A 19,315-nucleotide genomic window follows, 5' to 3' on the forward strand; every position below is an offset into this window, starting at 1 on the left:
CTCTTCTGTGCATATCACAATACGTAATTACTCTAATTGTCTGTTTCCTTGCTTTCCGTCACTAGTCCCCATGAGACTGTCAGCTTCATGAGTGGAGTGTCTGTCAGCATTTCCCCAGTGTCTGGCTTCCAATAAATATTTATCTGTTTATCCACTTCTCTCTCTAAGAGTTGGTTAATCACTTATGCCAAAACAACAAGCATCTCGAGAGACCAGCCTGGGCTCTCGCCTGCAACCTTTATGGAGTGAGGTCTTGAGTAGTAGCTATGCAATTAGTCTGTTCAGGCCCTAGTAGGGGACACGTGGGCCAAACATCCCCCACAGCTAACAAAAGAATCTTTCATGAATAGGAAGTCGACAGGCAGAAAAAGGAGATTTCCTAGCTGGCTTCCATGTCTAAATAATCTTGTCATCGTTCTTTCTTTAGCTTCTGCTTGATTTATGTTTGGAAGTAATTATGATGCTTGATTACAAAATAAATTAAACAAAACATTATTATGAAGTTAAAGTGTATATTAATAGTAGTACAAACTACTACAAGAATATCTATAACCTTTATAACTTATATTAAGGACCTTGAGAACATTGCTAATTTATTTAACTGTTAAACATTAAGCATAACAGAACATAACTTGATAGAAGATATAGCTCATTTTTATTCCATTTAGTTCATTACCTAGCAGATGTATAAATACGACAGAATGAATTGTAAATACCATACCATATGGCCTGGCACATTGTTTATCCTGTTAAGTGAGATAAATGACTTACATCTACATTAAGGAATAAATGATTAATAAAGCCCTCTTTGGGACCTTTGGGATTAGAAACATTTGGGACCCAATTTCGAATTGGGAATTAGAAAAGTTTTATTCTGTCAGAGATGGAAATTCACTTAGATTATAAAATAGGAGTTAATGCAATTATAGTCCAGACATGGAATGATAAATATGATGATGGATAGATGTCTTTCCAAGGAAAAATGGAAGATTGTTAACTTAGCCAGGTAACAGCACATTTCCGATTTCATTCTGTTTTAAGGAGAATTTCATAAGGAATCTTTAGTACTCGTTCTTCCACAATACAGCAAGCAAGTAATCAGCAGTTTTAAGAGTCCCTAAGTACTCATTGACTTGATAGACAATTAGAGCATATTGTGTTAAAAAAAAAAAAAAAAAAGTTAGCTATTTTAGAAGTCCCTAATTACAGATTTACATTATGGACTTATCAGGGAAAAATAATACCTTTCAGAATGTACTTACAGTCTTAATGATATTACTGTTTTAAATGTTGCTTGTTGAAGTGCTCGTCCTGTATACTCTGCCTTCTGGAGGGCTGAGGGCAGGATTCACTCACTTTGTTCTAAAGCTTGGTCTCTGGTGCCCTGTGCAGGTTACCTGCTCCCCGTAGCCACACGCGGTTCACAGCCGAGGTGTCCTGTGACCAGGTGGTCTCAGTTGTCCATTACAGATGCTGGTAGATGGTGTCTGAACAAGGTACATCTCTGGGCAAAGTCACTGGCACTGAAAACAAATGCACACTGACTCCTAAAAGTCATGGAATAACCCAGTGGTTTGGCAGTGGGTGAAACCGGTCCTTACCCTGTTCCAGTTTATGAGTCACATCTGGCCAGGTTTGTGGACGTCAGCACATGGATGTCCACCTTTCAGGATTTCTCTGACAGAGTTGTCACCCTCTTCAGAAGACCATAATGCCTTCGAGAAAAGGGGACAGGATGCAATTATTATACTCCTATTCCTTTGGCCCCCTACAGGGCCTGATTGATGGGATCCTTGGGTGATTGACTGCCTGCCTGGGAATACGACTTGAGAGGGAAGGTTTTCCCTTCTGAGGGGGTAGTGTTTCTGTTGTCACTGCATGAAGGTTTACTTGGTATCACCAGAATACTGAGCACTGTGCCAGGACTTGGAAAGTCCTTTGGGACATAGTTGTGCACTGGTGACCGGAATGGCGAAGCTTGGAGGGAGAGCGGGCCCTGTGACCCGGCACCTCTGGGAGCCTTGGTGGAGGTCGGGCAGGGCACTGCAGCGCTAGCTGGGCACCGGGATGCCATGTGAGGAGGCAGAAATTCCTCCTCCAGAGATGCTTTCTCCTGTCCGCACCTACTTCTTCTCTCACACTTAGGGCTTGGAGGTAGGTGAGGGCAACTCCACAGTTGCTTTAAAGACAAGCTTAGTGCTATTAGCGTCTTGGAGATGCTTCGTTCATTTGTCTTTCCTGGTATTAGAAAGATTAAAAAATACTTGTCCATTTTATTTTATAAGTAGATAATATCTGTAAAGGACTCCATGGAATGATGATAGAATCAAACATTTTTCATGTAAAATAAACACTATATATTTGCATTATAGAAGAAGCCGTATGGAGACTATGGGTTTTGTTTTCCATTTCACTCTTCATGTTAAGCAACCAAGAATCAAGAAGTTGAAAATTTATACACAAACCTACAATTGAATGAATACTGCAAATGACAAACTTACAGAACTGAAAATATACAGAATTATTGGGTAACTAAGAGCCTTTGGCTTATGTATTACTTTTCATCCATGCTTTGATATTCATTTTAAGCTAGAAAGTAAAAATTAGAATTGTTTTCCTTGGCAAAAGAGCGAGTTTCACTTCACATGAGATCCCTGTGATTATCAGAGAGGGCCGAACACCGGCCACTTCTTGGGCTAACAGCTCTCCGTGCCTGCACACCCGGCAGCCCGACCACAGACCTTTCCTCCATGCCCTGCTCCCGGGACCCACGTGTCCGGGAGCTCCTTGAGCCGAGGCTGCAGACGCACAGTCAGAGCTGCCGAGGCCGGGCCAGCGGCCTGCTGTCCTCTCCTGCGTCTCACCAGCCCTAGAGCGTTCTTCAGAATGCTTCTAATTTGACTGGCGTCATTCCTTCACAGACATTGTCTCTCTGCACCATTATTTCTGTCTGCACCAAACAGTTGAAGGCATTGGGCAGGAGGACACAGCTGCTGATAGCCTGACACTTGTCCTTCTGCAGTCCTGACCCTCTCCTTCAGGACACTGTGCCCTGGAATCATCCTGCATTCTCCTTATTGCTGGTTTACTTGGCTGTTGTCCTGGACATGAAAAGCCTTTATGTCCTGAGGAATTATAGAGCTGAGTAAAAGAAACGTGGTTTTGCAAGTTTGTGTTCTTCAGGGTGCGTTGTGTTTTCCAGATTGGCAAGAACACCCTCCCTCATTTTCTCTGAAGTCATCGTCCTCTTTTTCACGTCAGTGGACCTGTTTTGTAACGAAAATCATCAGAATGGGAGGGGACTTTTTTAATATAATTCCTCTGACCAAATTGTATGCAATGCCAGGCATCCAGGGAAAATTTAGCAACACGGTGGAGTCACTTCTTCTTCTAGGGGTAGCTTCTAAATTCAGCAAGTGAGGCAAAAAAAGTGTTCAGTCACAGTTACTAACGGGTGTGTTTCTGTAAGGCCAGCACGGGGGTTACCCTTCCATCAGCCAGCTAGACAGTCGGCAGGGTCAGGGAGGTGAGTGATGGGTGTGAGGTGAGGGTCCTCTTGTGTGAAGACGGTACCACATTGTGGACACGCGGGCCATCATGAGCTGGGGCGTCTGCTCCCATTCTGAGGAGCACGGGGCAGGGGGCTGAGGAGAGGAGTGGGGTCTCTGACTCCCAGCTCGTGCTCCTTCCCACATCCACCCGCGGTGGCCTGGTGGGATCGCCCAGACTTCATTCTGTTCATTTCAGGTGTGTGACGACTTTGACATGCGTGGCTACTCCTGCTGTCTTTTAAAGCTAGGGATGGTTGATTAAGAAGGATTGTGTGTATAAACATATAGAAGTTGAGATTATAGCAGTTACTTACGGGGCAGTGTAGCAGAGGGAAAGAGCACAGATCTGCAAGCCAGGAGCCTTAAATTCTTGTCCGAACCGCCAAAATATGAGTTACGATCTAGCACAAATGATTTAAACTTCTAACCCTTTATTTCCTTCCTTGCAAAAATAACCAGGTGGACTCGGTCAGTGGTTCCCAACTCGGTCAGTGGTTCCCAATTCCACTCGGTCAGTGGAATTCTGACTTTGTGGGACCTGCAGATTTATACATTTGAACACCTTTGTGCCCCTTCCTCCGTCCTCTGGTGGACTCCCCGGCTCTTGGGATCCTGCCATGTCCGTGGTCTCTGACCAGGTGTTCAGAGCGGACCGAAAGGGCAGTGAGGGTCTGTGCTCTGGGGACACTCGCCCAGCCAGGGGCGAGTCAGACTCGGGGTGCTCGGAGCCTGCGACAGGCGCCTTCTCTGAACGGAGGCCTTCGTGTCTGTTATTTGCTCTTTCCGTCCGGCAGCGCGTGGAGGCCGAGCCGATGGGGGCCCCTCCGTGGAGCTCCCCTCCCCGGGGCAGCTCTCACACACCCAGGAAGGGCTGTCGTCTCTCAGGTCTGAAATCCAGCCTGATTCAGAGCCACTGTGATGTGGGCCTGGGTCTTGGGGGGAAGGTGAGCTGCCTCCCGTTTCATCGGAACATCTGTTACAGACACGACGGAGGAGGGAGGCTTCCTTCCCCTTAGACACGTGGCAGTTCTGACAACGCTATTCTCAAGTCATTCAACGTGGGAACTTCATTAACTGTCAGTTTAGGGTTAGAGTAGGAACCGTGGGGAGAAACGTGATTATTAATAAATACTTAAAAGCGTTTCTCAAGCGACTCCCAGCATTTTCCATTAAGAATGTCCAAAAGCTCCGTGGTGAGGAAAGTTCTTAGTATGGGCACATGAGGTCAAGGCCAATTTGAGGAGGGACTGTGGACGCCATGGTACCTGCTTTAGGTGTAATCTGCAGGTTATTGGGACGGTGTTCTAATCACCCCACTTCGGAGTCTTGAGTTATAGAGTGTGTTTAATTCTTCTAAATAACTTTTATATTTATACGTGTTTGGTTATGAGAACAGATGACGTGTCTGTCAGCAACTAATCAGTTTGAGTTTTTAGTCAGCAAATTATGTGTGACACTTTCAGTGAAAATGGAACTTATTAACTGATTTCCTCTTTTAGTAAAAGGGGGGAAAATTAGTTCAAGGATTGGGAAAGCCCAAAAACAAGTCATAAGCAACCGTGATTTACTTACAGTTTCAGGCCTGTCTGTTATCTCCCTTCATACGAATAAGGAAAATCCTGGGAATAAGGACAGCCTTGTGGCTTCTGTTTATTTAGTATCTTGTTGCAGAAGGCATAGTGGGGGGAGGGGGGGAAGAGAGAGAAGTAGAAACCAAGAAATGAAATAGAGAGTGGGAGAGAGAATGCGCGAGAATCGGAGGAGAGGAGGGGGTGGATTTGAAGCATTTTCACTTGGATTAGGTGGGAGTAATCCATTTACATAAACCAAGCACCACTTTTGTCATTTAAAAAAAAAAAAAGCGGTTTTCATATGAAAGATCAGCTAAATTAGGAGTTTCAGAAAGTAAGAAAGTAGTCTTGGTTTTTTATATTATCTTTGAGAGAGAATTTGTATAAAAGTTAAGGTTTAGAAGACAAGTGCATCTGTTTTGATTTCTTTCTTAAAAATAATGAAAAAAATGAAATAGGACCGTCTAGTGAAATAGTATTTGTGTTGGATGCTTTTCGATGCTGTATTACCCTTCAGTTCCTCACAGTATGGTTATCAGTCATTGAAAGAAGTAGGTTTAATTAAATTTACTTCAGTTATGTGTAAACCAATTTCTCTGTGTGCCTGTGTCTCTACGACTCTTCTGCTCCTAAAATTCTGTGCTTCTGTGTGATCTCTGTGGACCCCTCCCAGTTTCCCCTTCCATAAATCAAGGGTGTCACTTTCCTGTGTTTTTGAAAGGTTAAAAACGGGTTACAAGGCAGGTTGGCATTTTATGAAGGCCTGTGCTATTCAGTAATGAAAAAAAGAGCCTAGTCTTGTGTTTTTAAATAGTTGTGGTATAAATAGATGGTACAAATTCTTTACTTTAGAATGTTTGAAGGAGAGGTGTATGGGATCAAACGTGTATTTCTCCCTTCTGTCCTTGATGTCATTACATATGTCAGGTACCATATGTCACGTACCACAACTCACACTTCCTCCCAGCCCTGTACCCTCCTCACGATGGCTCAGGCCAGTGCACGGCCAGGTCTAAGGTGCTTCATCTGGTCCCTTGGGCCGTATCGCCCCGTTTTCCAGCAAAGCCCTGGTCTCCCTGGTCCTGTGCCCGCACGTAGACAGGAGACCTTTCCTGCCCAGCATCCTTGTGTAGTTTACCAGCTGCACACTGTGCCATTCGGTCTCTCATTTAAATAACTCTCCATGTGATAAGTGCATTTTATTATATTTTGCTAAGAAAATCTTTGCCAGCTACTCTGCTGTCTCCTTTTAAATATGGAGCAAAGCCCCATGTGACATGTTTCAGTTTTCACCGTGGCTGCTCAGAAGCTCTCTCGGGTCTGCTCTGTCCGCGCTGCTGTCTCTTCTTACCCCAGGGCGCTCTGTGAGGTGGAACCAGTGTGATTTCTGTGATGTCCACTGGTCTTTCCCGACTCTACCTCCTTCTAAATGTTTGCCTGCCTTAGGTAGGTGGTTAGTTTACCCTCTTCTACTAATACTGCCCTTGTTATACTTTAAAGGTTTTTTAGATCAGCTGATATTTACATTTTTAGAATCCTTTTAAAACGTTATTTTACTGCATTCCCATTTCAGAAAATTATGGTTCTATTTCATTTATATATCATGAAATCTGACAGCCTGAAACCTAGTACAGGCAACCATGGTGTTTGGTTACATTATTTTCTTCTTTTTGAGAAACTCATTATTATAGCACAACGGTTGTTTATTGTCCCTAATTTCATTAGGAAATGGAGAATAGGAATGATTAACCTATAACTTCAGTTTGAAAGATATGCTTATTATTTGCATCCTCCAACATTTGGGGTAATTATTTCATTAAATCTTTTTAGCAAACTATGATATAAATTTCCCGGGGGGTGGGGTGGGAAAAAACAAAACAAAACAGGATACTAACTTAAAAGTTTCCAATCCACAATAAAGATAGCGGAAGCTTAATTACTTGGAGTGAGAACATGTGCATATTTTAACAGTTTGCTTTATTTTTAAATTTTTAGTCCTAGATTTAATCCTGTTGCTCTCCTTGCCCTTAATCTCAGCTGATGATCTCACTGCCTGTTTGACTGAGAAAATAAAAGCCCGCGGTGGAGAAGCTGGTCCTCCCGTCCCCACGCGCTGCCTTCCTTCCCCGGAGGCCGGCCATGCTCGGGCCTCGCTGGCCGTGACTCAAGGACCTTTCCCCACAACTACACCCTCTCCTTCTGCATTGTCAGGTTCCTTCTACGGAAACATTCCCATCATCACTCGAACAGAAACAGTAAGGAAAACACCTTCTTGACCGCAACCCGCTTTCATATCACCTTTTCTACTAAAACTCCTCGAAAAAGTAGTTTATGCCATTGTCTCCCCCTTTCTTCTCTCCCTTCTCCCTTGAAGGTCAGTCTGGCTTGTTGGTGCCTGTTCACTGCAAGCCCCAGGCATCACAGCCTTCGTGCCTTGGCCCCGGGCGCATGGCTTCCCGGCCTCCTCCCTCCTCCTTCCTTTTAGTCTCTACCTGTTGTGTCGCCCAGAGCTCAGTCCTCAGGCCTCTCCTCCGTTCCACGGACACAAACTCACTGTGACATCTCAGGGAAGGATGTGGTTGAAATAACTCTTCTCCGCGTTGCTCCCCAGCTCTCAGTGCAGCTCGCACAAGGGAAATGCAGTTTCAACCTGCTCTGTATCCATCCGGCCTCTCCCCTGCATGCCGGTGCCTAGGGGTGGCATCCTGTGAGTCATGTTCATTCGGGGGTCGGGCCACGTGGGTAGAAACCGGAGCTCAGCACATCGCAGATCACTGGCTCCCACCTCAAGGTTCCAGACACCCCTTAACTACCAGCAGTTAAGAATCTCTCTGATCCTGGTCACGGCTTTAACGCCAGGCATGGATGCCTCAACCACAGCGCAGAGCCAGCCTGTAGCCCTTCCCGAGCTCTGAGTAGAAGAAGTAAGCGCTGCTCAAAGAACAGGCTGCAGTAAGTTCAGTCCTCAGTGACTCACTCCCCACTCGGTCCTTCAGGCGTGCCCTGTCAAGCCCGGCGTCGGGCGGAGACCTCACCGTGGCCCACGCCACCTCACCTCTTGCACCCTTTCCATTGTCCACACGGCCCCGGCCACGCTGGCCTTCCTGCTGTTGTCCCAGGATGGCTCGTGCCTTCACTGCACGCAGGATCCTGTCCGAACGTCGGGACCTCTTCCTTGACGACTCTGCCTTGAACCAGGGTCCCCACTGCCACCCGGTCACTTTCTCTTCCTCCCTCGCACTGTCACTGACGTTACACTGTTTCTATTTGTAGTTTACTCTGTCTCTGGCACCAGAAGGTGAGCTCAAAGCAGGCAGGTCTTCTATTTAGTTCACCGTATCTCTAGCACCCAGGGTACACATAACAGGCACTTGGTATCTCTCTAAATGAATGAATAATCCTCAGTGGTTATTTTTATTTTAAAATTAAGAAGAAATAATGTATCTTGCTTGTCTGTTATCAGTGACATTTGAATCTGTTTTCCTTTTCTATATCCACTCTAATGGCTATTACCACCTGGTGCTAATGTCATTTCTCTATAAAACGCTTGCTAAGTGACTGGGGTTGAACTGCATCCTTTCCAGCAGCGGGTAATGAGGGTTGAAATAAGGCTAAGAATGTTGCTGCTCGATCCTTACTTGTAGTGCTGGCCGGCATCAATCTGGGGCTCACTTATATGTTTAAGTGAATAGATCATCTTTTTTTTTTTTTAATTTTTATATTTATTTTTGGCTGTGTTGGGTCTTCGTTTCTGTGCGAGGGCTTTCTCCAGTTGCGGCAAGCGGGGGCCACTCTTCATCGCGGTGCGCGGGCTTCTCACTATCGCGGCCTCTCTTGTTGCGGAGCACAGGCTCCAGACGCGCAGGCTCAGTAGTTGTGGCTCACGGGCCTAGTTGCTCCGCGGCATGTGGGATCTTCCCAGACCCGGGCTCGAACCCGCGTCCCCTGCATTAGCAGGCAGAGTCTCAACCACTGCGCCGCCAGGGAAGCCCGAATAGATCATCTTAATTTGCTTCAGTCAGTGTCAGGGTTGTCATTCTGCTCTGGGTCATCTCTGTACCAAATAACAGTTGGGAGAGGAAACTGCTTTCTGCTCAGAAGGAGGGAGATGATTTCAGCTTCTACCCCATCCTGGGTGGGATGAGAACCCTTCTCATCCACATCACTCACAGTTGCCAGTTCAGGCCATTTTGAAATAAGGACAGCTCCCCTTCTCATTTTCTAGAGATGAGAACAGCCTCTCTTGTATTTCTTGATTTTGCCTTTGACCCCTTACATCATCTTTACGTTACAATAGGTCTACTACTCACATGCAACCCTAGTTTTTGTTTTAGAACAATTCCTTGATTTCAAAAAAGGAAAAACAAAATACAATCGCTGTTTTATTCTAGGGCTTCTTCAGCCGCAAGTAACATAAAAATCTGTTCACGATACCTTCATCAGAGAGAGGGTTGTTTTTCCTACATGACAGACACTGATGTGCTAGGCCCACGCTGGCAGGTCCTGGGTCCAGGCTCCATCATCCTTCATTCTCTGCCCTCTTCAACACGTTTGCTTGTGTCCTTGTGCTTGTCACCTCCTGAGCCCTTATATCTACGTTCCGTGACGATTGAGGAAGGGGGGAAACGGGCAAAGCAGCACCAGCATCACCTAAAAAGTAGGCAAAAAAAGTACTTACGAGCATCCTACATTGCCCTTCCCTTAGACTGTGGTGTCTGGACCAGTGTCGAATGGCCACGTCCGGGTGTGCAAGAGACTGGGAAAGGCAGCCGTGTCAGCCAGGCATGGGCACGTTGCTGCCCGGAACCGAGGCAGGGCTCCTTAGCAAGGAGGGCTCGGGGAACGGGTGTTGGGTGGGCACCTGCAGCGTCCGCCCTGGCAGCTGTGGTAACAGAGGAACCCTGTGAGAATGGGGGTCCGTGAGCATGCTTTGCCGTGGTCTCGCGTTAGTACGCATATTGTTCGTTACTCAGATGATTTCCAGTTCACAGGGGTATTTTCCATTTCTTTTTTTTCCTTGCAGCAACAGGTCTACCATTAGATTTACTCCTGCCTGAGTAAAATTTTCATAGAAGACTTGGAATAAATTAGGAGCTATTGATGCTGCTCGTTTTCGCGAGTAGCTCACAGTAGTTAGCAGACTGAAGACTGATTTTAGACAATCTAAGCTCTGAAATGAGAATAATATGTGATTATCTCACAGCACCGTGGTCAGGATGTACCAAAACAGCGCTTAGAGGTGGTCAGTGTTGTCGTCTTTGTAGTTATTTATTCGTTCACAAGCCACACTCTTATTCAGCGTCTCCTGTGTGCCGTCCCTACTGCGGCGGGGGGGGGGGGGGGGGTGCAGCGGTTAACAAGCTAGAAGAGGCGGTTGTCCTCCCGCCCCGGACTCACCCGCCAGGCGACGAGCAGGTAGACTAGGGAGGGCATTTCAGGCAAAGCGGGAAAAAGAAGGCAAGAAAGGGTGATAACAGTCCGCGATGCTGTCTCTAAGGAAGGGATTTCGAGCTGAGAATATTTTTTCTTGAGACCTAATTCTCCAAATAGCCAAGTTACAAGTAAGATACTCTTGGCAAAAATGCAGTTATTTTCTAGGGAAAAGCATTAATTTTATCATAGGTTCCCGTTTTTCCTAGAGGCAATAACATGAACTATTACAGGATTTACCGGTTTCTTTTCACCAACAGACGGTTCTCTGTCTAATTCACCATCGAGTCAACCCATTAAACTTCATCATACAAAATTACCAAGAAAACTGTTAGGTTCTGTGCATTTTCATTACATGTTCTCCTTGACTTCTTCTTTGTTATGTCCTTGCTGTGGTTCTTAATGTAATAACTCTTCTCCGATAGACGGGGTCACGCCTCTCCTTACAGATCCTACAAGGAGAGAATTACGACACCCATCAGGGATCTGGAGATAAATATGCATTGATAAATATTTGATAAAATTGATGAAATATCACTTCAAGCCTTGACTGAATCAAGTGCATTCAAATAGTCCTGAAATACTCAGTAGCCTTCATTGGGAGGCTGCTGAAACGTTGTCCACACAGAGCTGCATCTGGGCTGGCAGGTGGGCACTGGCTTGTTGGCCTGTCTGTGGGTTTAGGGTCTAGGCCTTTGTGCTGGTGGCCTTGGGAGTGTGTTGTGAGGCACGGTTTGGAGAAAAGTCTCTTTATACCTTGTGTTTCTTTCTTTTCTCATAGATTTTTTTTTTTTTTTTTTTTTTTTTTACTGTTTGACACAAGCATACTTCTTAATTAGGGGCTTGTTTACAATTTTTTTTTCTTTTTTTTTAAATTTTATTTTATTTTTTATTTATTTATTTTTGTCTGTGTTGGGTCTTCGTTTCTGTGCGAGGACTTTCTCTAGTTGCGGCAAGCGGGGGCCACTCTTCATCGCGGTGCGCGGGCCTCTCACCATCGCGGCCTCTCTTGTTGCGGAGCACAGGCTCCAGACGCGCAGGCTCAGCAATTGTGGCTCACGGGCCTAGTTGCTCCGTGGCATGTGGGATCTTCCCAGACCAGGGCTCGAACCCGTGTCCCCTGCATTAGCAGGCAGATTCTCAACCACTGCGCCACCAGGGAAGCCCTTGTTTACAAGTTTTAAACATTCATTTGTTTAATAATTGTCTTCTTTTTCCAAGCTCTTTCTGAAAGCTACCTTGGGGTAGGGCAGCTCTTATTTCTGCTTATCCCTCAAGGTGTTTCACAGAGTTGTGAGGGTGTAATAAGTGTCTAAGGCATACTTTCCTGTTGTTTCGTAAATTTAACGAAAATCTCTTTGAGGTGTAAATATTCGTTCTAACATCATCATACACTGGGACCCAGCCTCGGTCAGTACTTTTTTCCAACAGAATCGTACTGTAATGCCAATTTCCGGTTTCTATGTAAGCCTCTCCTCTAGACTCTGAGCATCTTGAGGGAAGAGCTATGGAAAGCTCATTGAGTCATTCAGTGAGCATGTCCTGAGCACTAACTACGTGACATACCAGGCAGTGCCGACACAATGGTGCAGTACACCCAGGCTCGCAGCTCACGATTCTAATATGAGAGAGAGAGAGACACTAAACAAATACATCATTTAATCTGTAGTCGAGGTAAGTGCTATTAAAAAAGGGAACCTAACCTACTCTTGGAAGTTAGCCTGAGGAAGTGAAATGTAAGCTGTGACCTGAAAGATAAGTAGGAGTTTTCCAGGCTGAGAGGTAGGAAGCTCAGTCCAACATGCAAGTGCTCTCAGCTGTGAAAGAACCTGGTGGGTTCAAGGGACTGGAAAAGGCCAGTATAGATGCAGAATATTGAGTAAGGAGAAAGATCAAGTAAGACACGTCTAGAGAAGTAGATAGGAGTTGGGATCAGGTAGGCCAGGCTAAGGATTTGGGACTTAATCCCAAGAGCCATGAGAAGCCATTGAAAGCAGCTAAGAGGGAAGTGATGCGGTGAGATTTGTGTTTTGAAAATGTCACTCTGGTTGCAAGATGGGGACTTGGTCTTGAATGAAGGATGGTACTGAGGTCCTTCAAGGGGGAGGCGATGATGGCTTGGGTCAGGGCACCCAGTAGTGATGGGAATACGTTGGCAGGTGGAAATACTTAAGAGATTGAGATTTGGCCGGAAGTTGGGTGGAGTGAAATGAGGGCAGGAAAGATGTCAAGGATTAATGCGGTTTATTGAGATGAATGGCTCTAGAGGAAAAGAAGTTTGGGGACCAGGCGGTGACTTCCGTTTTGAACATGTTGAATTTGAAACGCCTTTAAGAGATTCCCAACAGAGATGTTGGGTGAAGAGTTGGATGCATTGGTCTAGAACTGACAGAGTGTCTGGGCTGTAGCCTTTAAGCATCTATGGTATACATTTGGTGAACGAAGAAATGGATGGCCCAGGAGCAAACCTTGGGGTTCTCTGACATTTTAAATTTCACCAGAGGATGAAAAGCTGGCCAAGAAGAGAAGGCCCACGTGCTGATGGCGAGAGTGTGATGTCACCAAAGCCAGGGGACAGTAACAGTTCAGGAAGGCGGTAGCCAGCTGTGGTCAGCCTAGCACCAAGGCACTGAGTGTGGTGTGCTCTCAGCAGTGCACGTTGGGCCTAATGCAGAGAGGTCACGGGTGACCTCAGAAGACAGGCTGCTGTGGTTCAAGAAATGGGATGTGAGCAAGTAGAGGGAACCTCTCCTGAGAAGTCTGGCTGTGAACGGGAGGAGAGGGGACACCAGCTAAAGGAGATGTGGCACCAGCGGGGGAAACTGGAGTATGTTTAAGTGTTGGTAGAAAGGATTCAGTAGTCAGGGGGCAGTTAGAATATTTGATAGCCCAAAGCTCCTGAAGAGTGGGAGGAAGATGAGACCCAAGCCTGAACGGCGAGGATTCGCTCGGGGGAGGGCACAGAGCGCCCTGCTCTGTGATGGGAAGGAAGGGGGCATAGGAAGGCACACAGGTGACCAGGCTCCTGTTTTCCGGTGAAGCAGCAGGCGAGTCAGCGACTGGGTCCCGGAGGATGGAGGTTAGTGGGCGGTTTGGGAGAGCCTAGAGGGCTCGGGTGACACTGAAGACAGACGTTTTGATAACACCTAATCCACACTGCTGTGTAGTTTTTCCCAGGAAGAGTTAGTTATGTAAAACACAGAGCAGCAGGAGAACACAGCTGATTCATGGCTGGCTTTTTTTTCCACAACCAGATGTGATAAAAGGTCAGAGAGGCAAGAGAGTTTCTGTCATGTGCAACAGAAGGTCAAACACTGGTGGATAGACTCAGGCAAGGGAAGGGGGTCATGACGCGAGGGGACTGATGGTGGGAGAGAAGGGAGATCAGTGGCCTGGAAGTTCCCATGATGTTGAAAAGAGCCTCAGCAGTGGGGCTACCTGAGCAAGCAGCCCGACTACGAGATGATTTGGGAAGTGGTGCCATTTTGGGTGACGACAAGATCCGGAGGGTTTCCTTTGCGTGTGTGGCCCAGCCGGGTTTGGGGAAGCGGCCCCTGGGGATGCGCCGGTTAATGATCTGTGAGGGCAGCAGATGGGGTAGGACAATTGGGAGGACGGGCGTTGGGGCCGCCTCGGGTGACGGTGGAGCAGGGACGGAGCGGCACCCCGGGAGCCGGGGCCGAGGTCTTCCTGAGCGGCGTGGGGTGATGGGGGCCTGGGGGGTGAGCCACGAGGGGCCAGCGGTGTCGGGGCCTGTTGCATCGGGAGTCTTTGAGGAGCAGGGAGGAAGCACAGTCCGGGGGGGTGCCGGGCAAAGAGGGCACTTTCCTCTCTGCCAATGCCGGGGCACGTGGAGTGTGAGAAAATGCACGTCTTTTCCTGAAGAAGCTGCAGGGAGCAATGTCTTCACCCAACAGGCAAGTTAAATTAGAGCTGGGAGTCAGAGAAAGTATTGAGACGAGGACAAGGAGACAGGAGCTTGAACAGGAGATGGAAATCTAAGAGCTGGGGAGGGAGGGGGAATGTGTGGGATCTTCATCGAAACGAGGCCCAGAGCAGCATGACAGGAGGGGGTAGAACATTCCAGGAGCCTGTGTGTGTGTGTGTGTGTGTGTGTGTGTGTGTGTGTGTGTGTGTGTGTGTGTGTGTGTGTGTGTGTGTGTGTAGGGGGGAGGGGAGGAGAGGGAAGGGGCAAACGAGACTGAGAAAATTCACAGAACAGAGCAAGGGGGTTTCAATCCTGATTATCTTTACATTGCCTCTTGGGCTTGACAGAATTCATCTCTGGCCTGGATTGGTTATGTATTGTTTAGTATAGTATAAGTAGTATACTGTAATATTGTATATATATTGATAGTAAAGTATAGAATAGTATAGTATATATAGTATAATATAGTATATATAGTATTGTACGGTATAGCATATAAAGTATAGTGTATATAGTTTAGGATAGTGTAATACGATATAGTATAGTGCAGTATAGTAGAGTATGCTATATATATACAGTATGGTACAGTACAGTATGATATGGTCTGTACAGAAGAGTATCCCATAGTGTATATAGCACAGCACAGCCCAGTACAGAATGGTCAGGCAGTTGGCTCTTCAGCCGCTGGGACACACTTGAGTGGCACTGGGAGGGCCATGTCACTGTCTTCTCTGCGCCCCATTTGCTGGTTCAGTTTCTGTCCACCCTTTGGGGGAGCCTTGCTGTGGTTGAGTGGGAGTTTCATGGGAACCACAGACCAGACCTCACCCACTCACCTGCTCAGCTCATGGCTGTGTTGCCTTTGCCAGTGTTATTCTGTGAAAGACATGTCATGATCTTCTGGTTTGTTTTTTTTTTTTAATTTCTTCAATGCATATTCATTTTGCTCAGCTTCTGATGTTAGTTGCTGTTCTTATTATCTATTACAGCACTGATATTTTCTGCTAAATCGTTTTATAAAACATCACAAGTACTCAATAAGTGTTTCCGGTGACGGTTTGCTTTTAATTTGTAAAGTCTTGATGAATATCATTTGCATATTTTAGCCTTTCCAGTTCTTCTTTGCTGAGGGTGTTTTCAAGGTATGTTCTTTTACTTCCTGAAGGGGCAAATGATGTGAAAATCCTTCCAGGTCAAGCTGTTTGTCCCACTCCAGGGTGCCGAGGGATAGGCCATATCCGTGGTCCGCGGTATTCAGGACATCACAGGTAAAATTTTTTCTTATTTAAATTATTTCAGGGATGAACTGGCACATGATGCAGATTAGCAGCTGTAGGAAGCATCGTAATGACCCTCTGGGAGCCAGACACCTCCCCATCATACTCCCCCATCCCTGTCCCGAGGCCCCTCTTCAACATTTCCCGTGTCTGCCCAGCCCGCCTTCCTCCGGGCCTTTTGGTCTCCTGAGGCCCGGCCCAGACCACCAAGCTTCCCAGGGCCTCTGCCCTCTGACACTTGTCTCAGCAGGTGCACACACGCCCCACCCTCCGTCCCTCCCGCTCCTGAATCCTCCCCACATAGCTGCCCGTCTCGCCGCCTTCTCAAGAAATTCCAGAACCTCCTGCCGCTTCGCCCCTGGCTCTCACCATGCCTCTGTTTCTTTTTCTCTATTTTTTATTTATTTGGGGATGAGGTAATTCTGTTATATGATAAAAAATAGTGTGAAGTTATGTTGCAGAATATGCCTGTGTTTTAAATATGTGATAATAGTATGGAGAGGATAGCGCTCATAATGAAAAATAAGTACAAATAAGTGTTGAAGTCCTCGCTGCTTTTTCTGTCACCATCAAGTGGTAAAGTAACGTATAGATAAATTATTCATATTGGTGATCTAGTTACAGAATATGTAAATTAAAGCTGAACAGAATTGACATCAGATTTGTCCAAATACATAAACAGATAAAACAAACACGTAGATAACTATGAAGAGAAAAGGATAAATCATATATGTGAAACAAGGAGATGTTTGTTTGGATAAAAGAGATCCACAGAGAAGTCGTCGCTGTGTCAGGTGCTTGCAGTTCCGGAAACCAGTGCTTCAAACAGCTCTAAATGAATCAAAGCAAGTGTTACTATAAGAAATAATGCTGATGTACGTAAATATGTTATATGTGTAAATATAATACTAACACTTAATTGAAAGAGTTCTAAGTCTTTTGTCACAGATATTTAAAAATCAAATACCTACTCTTGCACATGTTTGAAAAAGTGACACAAATTGGTTAACGTATCACAGAAGCTTCTTTGCATTCAAAATCAGACCCTCGTGAATCTCCGTTTGACTTGGCATCCGGGATGCCCATGTTTTTCCACACAACACTTGTATCATTAAGAACCTTGGTGGTGCAGCATTTCTTGAGTTCTCCACTCAAAAATGGGGCTTCCAAGGTGTTGATAGTATTGTTTCTTGATCTGGTGCTGATAACCAGGGATGTATTCAACTTGTGAAAATTCATTGAGCTTAAGTACACTAATAATACTTGTACTTTTCTTTATGAATATATTATACATCAATAAAAAGTTGAAAATTTAAAAAAAAAACACTAACACTTAAAAGATTATAATATAGCAGCCATAAAAAAGAATGAAATTGAAGACATGTAGACACCTTGGTTACTTGGACAAGTGAAGGACTCGCGGATTATAAGAGAGGCCCTGGTGGTGACGCTGGAGTTCTGTACGAGGGAAGGGAGAAAGAGAGAAAAGGACACGGGGGAGCGGGTGGGGGAAGAGCCATCCCATCATCGGGTCGGGGTCTGTGTGAGGTGAGGGCCCTGTCGATAGAACCACTTTCCAGACATTACTAGGGGTGTGTGGCTGTGAATAATCTTCTTCAGGCTCTTCTTGTGTGTTTGTGTTAGTTTTTAAAAACCTAGAGCTGCAAAGTCCAACATGGTAGTTGTAGTCATATGGGTCTGTTTACATTGAAATTAATTACAATTAAAAATAATGAAAATTTCAGTTTCTCAGTCACAGTAGCCACATCTCAGTTGCTCAGGAGCCGCCTGTGGCTCGTGGCTGCCGTATTGGATGGCCCAGAAAGTTCCTCTGACAGCCCTGAGAGAGCGTACCAGGTTCTGCCTCCTCACGGTGGATTTTTGAGTGCCAGGTATTTCTGGATGGATAACTGGACATCCTAGTGCCTCCTTCAAAGCTTGAATCATTATCCTCAGAGTGAGCCGGCCAGTACGTGGTGGTCGGTCTGTTCCTCGCTGTCCTCTGCAGTTGCCCACCTGTGGCACCAGGGCTGGGGTCACAGACATCACCCGGGCAGCTTCTGGGACCGCCAAGGAGCTCACTCACCCCAGCTGACTTGCCCTCCTCCTCACTGACCACGATTCTTATGTGTAGGTTATTCACCTTCCCCTACTTGGATTCTGAAAACATGGACCAGATCCCAGTGGGCACACTCCACTGTGTTTCAGCAGCTTCCCTGAACTTTCTCATCCAGTATGGCCCAAGTGGGTCTGATTGCTGTTCTTAGTTATAGTCTCTAATTATGAATAATGTGAGAATATCTAACATGATTCTCTCCAGCAAGTAGCCTTTACCAGGTTGGCATCAGAACTTTGGAAGAAACCAGAAAAATGTAAAAATAAAGAAGTGTTTTTTTAAAAAGGCATTCTATGAAGCTTAGAAAGAAAAAAATGAGATAACTGAACACGTGGTAGAAGAATGGGACTTTAAAAAAATATTATTACTTTTTTTATTAAGATATAGTTGATGTGCAATATTATAAGTTGCAGGTATACAACATAGTGATTCACAATTTTAAAGATTATATTCTATTTATAGTTATTGTAAATACTAGCTATATTCCCTGTGTTGTACAGTTTGTCCATGTAGCTTATTTATTTTATACGTAGTTTGTACATCTTAATCCCCTAACCCTATCTTGCCCCTCCCCACTTCCTTCTGCCCAGTGGTAACCACTAGTTTGTTCTCTATATCTATGAGTCTGTTTTCTTTTTTGTTATATTCACTAGTTTGTTTTAATTTTTAGATTCCACATATAAGTGATATCATACAACATTTGTCTTTCTCTGACTTACTTCATTTAGCATAATGCCCTCCAAGTCCACCCATGTTGCTGCAAATGACAAAATTTCATTATATATATTCCATACAATTATATATATATTCCATTGTATATACATATACCACATCTTCTTTATCCATTCATCTGTTGATGGACACTTAGGTTGTTTCCATGTCTTGGCTATTGTGAATAGTGCTGATACGAACATTGGGGTGCACATATCTTTTTTTTTTTTAAAACATCTTTATTGGAGTATAATTGCTTTACAATGGTGTGTTAGTTTCTGCTCTATAACAAAGTGAATCAGTTATACATATACATATGTCCCCATATCTCTTCCCTCTTGTGTCTCCCTCCCTCCCACCCTCCCTATCCCACCCCTCTAGGTGGTCACAAAGCACCGAGCTGATCTTCCTGTGCTATGCAGCTGCTTCCCACTAGCTATCTATTTTACATTTGGTACTGTATATATGTCCATGCCACTCTCTCACTTCATCCCAGCTTACCCTTCCCCCTCCCCGTGTCCTCAAGTCCATTCTCTAGTAGGTCTGTGTCTTTATTCCTGTCTTGCGCCTAGGTTCTTCATGACCATTTTTTTTTTTTTTTTTTTTTTTTTTTTTTAGATTCCGTATATATGTGTTAGCATACGGTATTCGTTTTTCTCTTTCTGGCTTACTTCACTCTGTATGACAGACTCTAGGCCCATCCACCTCACTGCGAATAACTCAATTTCGTT

At 45.3% G+C, this 19,315-nt stretch overlaps 1 protein-coding gene across 1 annotated transcript in view; it reads left to right on the forward strand.

The window, feature by feature from the left end:
• The window catches only part of L3MBTL4 (L3MBTL histone methyl-lysine binding protein 4), a 307,787-nt gene that overhangs the window by 143,265 nt on the left and 145,207 nt on the right, over positions 1 to 19,315 (forward strand). The window contains exon 13 of the mRNA XM_068562443.1: positions 15,646 to 15,748. Coding sequence (XP_068418544.1) covers positions 15,646 to 15,748 — 103 coding nt within the window. The remainder of the gene's footprint in view (positions 1 to 15,645; positions 15,749 to 19,315) is intronic.

This window comes from Eschrichtius robustus, chromosome 14 (assembly GCF_028021215.1).
Source record: "Eschrichtius robustus isolate mEscRob2 chromosome 14, mEscRob2.pri, whole genome shotgun sequence".
NCBI classification, from domain to species: domain Eukaryota; kingdom Metazoa; phylum Chordata; class Mammalia; order Artiodactyla; family Eschrichtiidae; genus Eschrichtius; species Eschrichtius robustus.